Here is an 8,727-nt window from a genome sequence, read left to right as displayed (position 1 = left end):
CCCCCGGCCCCGCCCCCGCCACTCCCCTGACCCCAGGGTCCAGGAAGAGAAGACTGACACACAGAGACAGACAGACACAGACCCAAAGATTAAGACTCACAGAGAGAGAGGGAGCCGCACCAGGGAGCTTCAAGAAGAGGGGTGAGCAGAGGCTCCCAGCCCCGGAGAGGCACGGAACCCTCTGGAGGCTCCCCACCACCATTCCAGCAAGCCAGGCTGGGCGGGCGGCCTGTTCTCTGGGCAGAACCGGACAGCAGCTCGGGGCACAGCCCACTGGGGGGCCTGGTCCCTAGGGAGGAAATCGAACCTCCCGGCATGGCCCTTGGCCTGACCACTGACCTGGCCCCATGCCCCTCCGCGAATGCCCCCCTCCCCTGTCTAAGACTCTCTTCGTGAAATAGGTTTTCCTACGACAAAACCTCCCTCCCAGGGAGGAGGACACAGACTCAAGTGCCCAGGCGGGGTGGGGGGCAGCCACCGGGAGGAGGGGGGCAGGCGGCCCGCTAGCAGGACCAGAGGGGAAGCCTGTGGCCGGGCAGCCTGGTGGGCAGGGATGGGCTGCCTGGCCGTCAGTGATGTGGGCGAGCGGCTCCCACTCTCTCACCCTGGGGCCCGGGGCTCCTTTATAAAAGGAGATCACAGATCACGTGAGTGGGGGCTGGGAAGACGCGATGGAACGACACTCGCCCGGCCCACTCCCTCAGCGCTAGCTGGCGTCATCACCACCGCAGCAGCGCGCCTTCCGTGCCAGCCCCCCTGAGGGCCCTGCGCTGGCCAAAATCCCCACCATTCAGCCCCATCCAGCACCAGGCAGAGAACCCATCCAGCACCAGGCAGAGAAGAGGACCCAGGAGGCCAAGTGGGCCCCTCCACGCCCTGGCCTGGCCCCCACCCCCACCAGTGCTGCGACAGGATGAGTGCTGACCTCACCCAGCAGCTGGGAGGCTGCTAACGAGCTAACGTGTGTCCCCGGGGCTGTGAAGAAGCCTAAAGGAAACACTCCGCATGTGCGGGAGGGACATCCATCACTCAGCCGGCCAAGGACGAGCGTGTCACCCGGCTGCAGTCCCTGCCCCATCCCAGGTAGTGACAGTAAAACAACCGCTCCGGGGGCAACTGGGTGACCTGAATGTACAGCCACCGGCTGTGATCCCTCCATTAGCGCCTCTGTCAGCCTCCGCTGTGCAAATCAGAGACCAGAGAGGCTTCCAGCCTCCACTGTCCTGAGGTTTACCGACAGCGGGCAGGCCTCCCGAACCGGCACCCGGTAGGCACTTAACCTGCGCACGTTCGCCCCCACCCTCTCAGCTCCACTTTCCACTTTAAGGGAGGAGTAGAGGGAAAGAGGCCTCTAGGGCACAGGGGGCGCAGGCTGGGCGCATTCAGGTAGGAGCTGCCCCCCTCCAGCCAGGAAGTGGCCGGTAGAGCCACCCTGGGCCCAGGCGCCTCCCCTCCAGCTGAGCTCCCCATCCCCCCCACATGCCCACCATGCCCACTCCCTGCCCTGCACCCAGCGCAGCTGCAAAAGCACCCACATCCTCAGGAGCTCCCGGCTAGGCCCAGGCCTCACCTTGGACAGGTCCTCCGAGCCCCCGGGCTGGCCCGCAGCCAGCAGGGGCGAGGGCCGCAGCAGGGGGTCCGGCAGCAGCTCGAGGCGAGGGCGCTTGCTCTCAATGAACTCCATCTCCGACTTGCCCAGCTCGGGCAGGTACGAGTGGGACTCAGGTCGCAAGTGGAGCTCCTGGGACCTGCGAGAGGCAAAGACACAGGGCGTCGCATGTGCTGCCCTCCCGCCACGCACCTGCCATGCACCACACACCCCCCCTGGGACCCCAAGAGAGAGGGGCCCATCTGCCCCAGGGCACCCAGCCGGGCGAGACTCAATCCCAGCCTCGTCCTCCTGCGGGTCGCCGTTCCCTGTGTTAGCAGGAAGAGTGTGTCCTGGTGATTCCCACCCCCTCCCTGCCAAGAGCGGCCCACGGCCCTCAGCACGAGCCCCGCCCGGAGCTGGCTACCAATGCAGCCTTGAGTCCCACCCCAGACCTACTGAGTCAGACTCTGCATTTGAACAAGAACCCCAGCTGATTCACGGGCACAGTCAGATCCGAAAGGCCTTGTGGGTCCAACACAGACAACAACACACATGCTGTCGTCTGCACCTCCCCCACCAGGCAGACACCGCTGGCTAAACCTGGCCTTGCGTGCTCCCCAACGCAGCCCGCTGCCTGGGGCACAGACGGGAGCTCAGCACTTCCAGCTGGCTCTCCTGAACCCGGCTCCCGACTCTGCAGAGGTCAAAACTGGGCCCAGAGAGGACATGGCCCTGCCTGAACACACACAGCAGGGCCAGGCCTCGCAGACTCCACCTCTACCTCCTGCTCCTGCTAGAATGCTTTTCTAGTGGATGCCCTCCCTGAGCTCTCCAAGAACCTGCTCACCTCCAGGCCTTTGCACGTGCTGTTCCCTCTGTCCGAATACCTTTACCAGCTCTCTGAACGGTCAGCTACATACTGGGCAAAAGTACCTTCCCTGAGAGGCCTTTCCTGGCCACCCAGCCAGAGATAATACCTTGCTCACCCCGTAGATAAGAAATGGGTCACCTGCCTCATTCTGGAATCATCTTGTGGGTCTCTGTGATGCACCTCCCCTGCTAGACTGGAGACTCCCTGGAGGCAGGGCCGCCTACCATCATGTGCCCACAGCCTAGAACAGGCCAGCACGTGCCATCTGAGGTCAGGGCTCTTAGCAACCGGTGCTGTTATCATCTCCACCATCTTGGGGCCCTGCTCTGACCTCGGCCCTCCCCTCACTGGGGTCCCCGTCCCGCTGCCGTGGCTCATTCCCTCCCACCTGGACTTAAGGAAAGCCAGGCAGGCCCGGCCACAGGCAGACACCAGAGGGCCTCGTCTGGGAGCCGAGGGAGAGGAAAGGACTTGGAGAGAAGGGGAGGAAGGGGGTCTCGTGTGCACCTGGGCAGGACACGTCCCTCTCACCAGCACCCCAGCCCCCTTGCTCCACATCTTGGCGGTCAGCCACCCCGCCCCCCGCCTGGGATCCCCCCCAGAGATCCCTGAAGGCCCGTAGTGGGAAGTCAGAGGGCCACGTGGTCTTCCCTGCTCATCCCCAACCTCGCCCCACGTCACAGCTGCACCAGGACAAGGGCAAGCACACGACACCCCCCTCCCCCAATTTAACACCAACCCTGCACGCTCCTGCCCCAGCACAGGCCTCCTCCCCCGGCCTGAGAACTGGGCCCGCGGCTCCCAGCTAGGCGGCGTGCAGGCCTCTCCTCACCTTTCGTTCCCAGGCTGAAACTCGGACAGCAGGGAGGGCCTTCTCCTCTGGGGCTGGAGGATGGAGCCGGGCGGCAGGTGAGAGCTGTAGTCACGGGGGTGGTGCTGGTACTCCAGCAGCCCGACGTCCTGCAGCGAGAGGCCGAGAAAGCCAGTGAGCCAAGGCGCCGCTCCGCACTCACGGGCCCAGGAGGCGGCACCAACGCTCCCTGCCCGGGGCTCACTCCCGTGAGGGGCCCCGGCCACAGCCACACACGGTTCCGGACGCCCGGTGTGGCCAGTGGCCGGCTGACGCGTACCCCTGTGCCGCCCCGCTGCAGCCCCTCACTCAGTGCCACCCCGGGGCTCCCCCGTCTTGTCTGTGAAAGGAAAACCCACCTACGTGTGTCACATACACAGGCCCCGACCAAAGTCAGGGCAGATTTCAGTCAGCAGCCTCCTTTACATGCCATCTACCACCCCCACCACCTGGGGGAAAACCAAACGCTAACAAATTAGACGTATCCTGATTATCAACTACACTCTGATCTGAGACACACTAAAAGGTTTTTAAAAAAAGGCTTAAAAACAAGTCTTCCAAAAGAGAAAACAAGGCCAGCTTCACACTGTACCGATGCAAATCGATTAGCTCTGTCTGCCTGGAACACTCAGTTACACTGTGTGTGGCAATCAATTAGTGATGTCTGACAGAGGTACGGCTAAGCAAGAGTGGCCCCTGGCGTGCTTTATTTTTTCTTGGCACCTTCCTTAAGTCTGAGTTTTCCATTAAAAAAAAAAAAACCTAGTCATTCTTCTCATTCTTCTGTTGTCTGGCTTTTTTGTTAGGCAGGTATTTCTGCAAAGACAGTCAGAAGGTATCGGGCAGGTGTGCTGGGAGTGTGCGTTTCAGACCCTCCAAAGCAAGCACGTAAGACACTGAGACGCTAAAGGCTAGAGAAGGTGGGTAAATGGAATGAACGGAGCCCCATCGACGTCAGAGGCTGCACACGCTAAGAAGCCCAGTGTGGGAAGAAGGGCTGCAAGGCCTGGGGCTGGGGGAACTCCCGGTCACTCAGACCCTCTGAGCCTCAGTGTCCTCATCTTTGAAATGGGTGCTGGAGCAGATGGACGGAGGTCTCCGTGCTTCCTACCCCTAGCCCTCCTTTAACTCTCAAAGATGCCCCTCAAGATGACGGACAGCTTCCGGGAGGCAGAGAAAGGCACGCCACCCTCCCCCCCCCCCGACGCTCTGTGATGTCCAGCACAATGCCCCCGGTGCTCGCGAATGGAGGGGCAGGAAGGAGGCAGGAGAAAGACCTAGAGGGAGGGGCGGAGGCCTGGGGACGGCGCTGGCAAGGCTGGCACACGTGCGGAGGTGTGAGGAGGAAGCCGCGGGGACACTCTCCACCCGCCTCTCTGCACGAAAGCAAAACGAGCAAAGCAGAGAGACAGGCAGCCCGCTGCCTCAGGAGACGGACAATCCAACGCCTCGGCGAGACCGCGCCGCGACTGCCAACTGAGGCAGGAAGAGGCAGCAGCACACGGGGCCCTCAGCAGGGGTGGGGGCGGAGAGGCCCCTCAACGAACTTTCCAGCCTCAGTTTCTGTTTAGGAGCCAAGCGGGATGCGCTCATCAGCAAAGCCCCTCCCAGGAGTGTCTCGGGGGTCCATTCGTGCCGCATCCCCGCTACACTCCATGCCAGGATCTGAGGCGGGTCTCCAGGGCTGAGCCAGGGATCCCCAAGGGCATCGGGAGGCTCCACAGGAAGGCAAGAATCGGGGAGACCCCGAGAAACGGACCCAGGGTGAGGCTCACTGCGGTCACAGGAGATTGAACACAGCCCACACTGAGGCTAGAAGCCTCCCAGCCCATCTCCGAGCCCAAGAACTCTATGTGCTGCAACAGTGTGATAATAATACCCAAAGTTCATAAACTGCCGGTGTGTGTCTGCCACTGAACGCTTTAAACATTTTAATTAATTCAATTCCTACAGCAACACCACGTGGCGGGTCTCACACACAGTCCCACGCAAACACGAGAATTCAGGCACAGAGAAGGTAAGTGACTGGCCTAGGTCACACAGCAAGGAAGGGAACTTCCGAGAGGCAGGACTGAGGCCAGGCTGGCTTCCTGTTGAGGGACGGGCAGGGGCAGATTGACAGGTGCTGAATCTACCCCCCAAATGGGGACAGCAACGAAGCACACTTGGGGAGAAGGGGCCTGCCCTGCCCTTGCCACACACTCGCAGAGCGCCGCGCGGAAAACCAGGGGAGGAAAAGTGTCTCCAGGTGAGACCCCACCCCCACCCCCCGCCTCTGCCGGCCTCTCCCAACGTGGTGCCTCTGACACTGGAAATTGGGATTTGCCCATGAACTATGCCCCTCAAACCCCCCAGAAAGGTGACATGGAGCTGTGAACAATCCATTGAACCAGGAGAGAACCCCTCTGGCCTGTCCGTGGCTAGATCCTAAGGGGCCACAAGGACAGAGGGGCCTGGGTTTCCAGGCCTCAGGTCAAATCCAAACTGGGTCTAGATTCTGGAAGATATCTGAGGGAGGGGCTGGAGGAAGGTTCTCCCTGCAGCTGTGCTGAGAGAAGGGGTGCCCCTCGCAGGCTCCTGGGATAGGGCTTCTCACCCACGGTTGGTTGGCGGGGGAGGGGGGGGCGTTGTGGAAACGTCTAGAGCTGCACAGGGCAGGCAGAGGACTCACGGGCCCCTCCTGGAGAGGTGGGAGGCCCCACCTCAGGGCCTTTGCGCATGTCGTTGCCTCTGCCTGAACATTCCTTCACCACATTTCGCCATGTCTGGCCCTCTAGCTCCTTTCAGGTTTTGATTCTGACGTCAGCTTCTCAGTGAGGCCTCCTTCCCTGGCTCCGAACTTCAATCAGGACCCCCACAGCCTCAGCCTTCCCTCCCCCTCCTCCCCTGCTCAGTGGTGGTCCCCAGGAGAACACCAGCTGCCTGAGGCAGGGATGCTTCCGGTTTGCCCTCAGCTCCATTCCCAAGGTCTACAGGAGAACGGGCCCATGAGACGCCTACTAAATGCTAAAGGAATGATAAAGCACCCAGCCTGGGGGCTCCCAAGAGGCCTCTCTGCGGGGCTAAACACCACCCAGAGCCACCCCCCAGCAATCAGAACCGAGAGGCAGGAAGAGTCACAAGGCCAAGGCAGAGAAACCCGAGGCAGCATTCAGCAACCCACCAGCTGGCCTACGCGGGCCCTGAGTCCCCGACCCTCAACCCAGGGCAGCGCTGCTCCACGTGAGGCCCACACCGCTGCCCATGACGAGTGGGCACAGAAGACGCGCATCCCAGGGCACCTGCCTCGGCCACCCCGGCCCCGCACCACAGAGCCGGGGCTTCCGTGCAGCCACACCACGTACTGGTTCGGCGCACCCTGCATACTAGCAGACCAGGTCTCCCCACAACGCAGTTGATAAGCACCGATCCAGGGCAGGAGTCCGAAACAGGGCCCAAGGCCGGGCTCGGCATCTTGGCAGCTTTCGAGCCATGAGGGCAGTAGAGCTGAGCAGTTGCTGTGACACAGACCAAACGGAGAGACCTGAAGTATCTGTGGGGAAGGCGTGCTGGCCTCTCCTCCAGCGGCAGGGCGCACAGGCGACATGGAGGAGAGTACTCGTGCTACGCTGCCGCCGTAATAACAGTGTCACCAAAATCATCATCGTCGTTACTTGCTACCTGTGCGAGCTAATGCCGTGCAGGCATCACGCGAAGGCTCTGCCCACGTCAGCTACTCTGATGCTCAGAATCCTGTCGTTACCTCAATTAAACAATGGGGAAACTGAGGCACGGGGCGGTTAAGGCCACTCGTCCAAAATTCTACAACTAAGGTACCACTAAGGCGGTGCAGGAACACAAGCAGTCTGGTTCCAGAACCTTCTACACAGAGGCACAGAGAGGGTAAGTAACTTGCCCAAGTCCACACAGCAGAAAGGGGTAGTGCTAGAAGTCAGATCTTGCACCTTTTGGCTCGAACACACTCATCCAGCATGAGAACTACAAGAGCTCGGGAAAGTTCAGAAGGTCCCGGGGGGCTTGGAGCAGAAGGCCACACAAAGCCTGATAAAAGGTGAGGCAGTGAAGGTATGTCGGGACCGCCGATCCTGGAAGACCGGCAGGGAAAGACGTGGAGTCCTGGTTCTATGAGGGGAGGGAGCCCAGACCCGAGAGGTGGAGAGGGCAGAGCACAGAGACTCTCCGGGCAGACCGTGTAGAATTCCCGAGCTACACACACGCTGTCCGGAGAGGCCGCGGGCCTCCCACAGCCCAGGAGGCCAGGCCTCCGCCCGCAAGCGCCCCGGCAGACGCCTTCCGTCTGCACGAGAACACCGCAGCGGGCAGGTGGCGGGCCAGCACAGACGGGCCAGCTCCCGCGGCCCCGAAGGACAGGGGCTCCCGTCGCCCTGCCACGAGGGAGGGCAGGAGCACCGCAAGCTCACGGCGCCCGCGCTGCCCGGCCACCTTCCACGGCAGCTCAGACCCACAACCCCGCACCTCAGGCAGGAGAGCAGAGGCTGCCCCACACAGCCGAGTGCACGGGCCCCCGCACCACTCAGCAGGTGGGAAGGAGCAGAGACTCAAGGCCACGTCCGAAGTCCTCCTGGGCTCCAGGGAGGACCAGCCATCCAAGCAGCCCCGGGCCCAGGGCTCACTGAAAGATGCCTCCAGGGCCAGGAGGCACTACTCCTCAAGAGAAGCCTGTGAGGGGTGTGTGTGGGAGAAGACGGAGTCCCAGGAAGGTCACAGGTCACTGGGTCCACACCCCTCCCCTTCCGCCCAGCGTCCTGCCTCAGCTACTATGCAAGGAGCCGGGACACTGGGCTCCTGGACGGGGCGTTTAATCTCTATGTGCCTCGACTTCCCCTTTCTTCCACCCTCTGGTCTTCTAGACTCAGAAAAGGGGGGCACCTCACCCCGCCTGTGAAATGGGCTGATGGCAATGTGTTCGAGGGCACGGGCTGCAGGGGGCAGGGAGGGCACCCAGACTACAGAGCCAGTGCTGACCTCCCAGCAGCCGAGGGAAAACGGCTCCAGCCAGGACACAGGCCCAGGAGAGCAAGACCCCGTTCCCCCAACCCGAGGTGCCAGAATGCTTGTTTCTGCCTGTCAGGGGACAAGCAGGGCTGGGCCACCCCTGCACAAGGCAGGGACTCGGGCCCCGCTGCTGCCACCGCAAAGGACAGGAATGCCCCCACCCCACAGCTGCCCCAGGGCCCCGCTCACCCCTGGCCTCAGCCTGGTGCCTGGAGCGGGTGGTGACTGCTGGGGCCTGTCCAGCCACATCCTGCGTCACCGACAGCCCCGTGGGGGAAGGACAGGAGATGTTATGGGTCAGCCAGTGACCCCAAATGACCGGGAGAGGACCCAGATGGGGCAAAGGGCAGGAGAGAAGGCGGGAGGAGGGGGGACAGAGAGTGTGGGGGGGAGGGGGGA

At 62.2% G+C, this 8,727-nt stretch overlaps 1 protein-coding gene across 1 annotated transcript in view; it reads right to left on the bottom strand.

Annotated features, from left to right (window-relative positions):
- The window catches only part of NCOR2 (nuclear receptor corepressor 2), a 179,475-nt gene that overhangs the window by 132,622 nt on the left and 38,126 nt on the right, over window positions 1-8,727 (bottom strand). Inside the window, 2 exon segments of the mRNA XM_077747973.1 lie at window positions 1,571-1,748; window positions 3,295-3,422. Of these exon segments, the coding sequence (XP_077604099.1) occupies window positions 1,571-1,748; window positions 3,295-3,422 (306 nt within the window).

This window comes from Crocuta crocuta, unplaced genomic scaffold (assembly GCF_008692635.1).
Source record: "Crocuta crocuta isolate KB4526 unplaced genomic scaffold, BGI_CrCroc_1.0 scaffold29, whole genome shotgun sequence".
NCBI classification, from domain to species: domain Eukaryota; kingdom Metazoa; phylum Chordata; class Mammalia; order Carnivora; family Hyaenidae; genus Crocuta; species Crocuta crocuta.
Note: the sequence above shows the minus strand (reverse complement) of the source record. Positions and strands in the feature narration are given on the sequence as shown.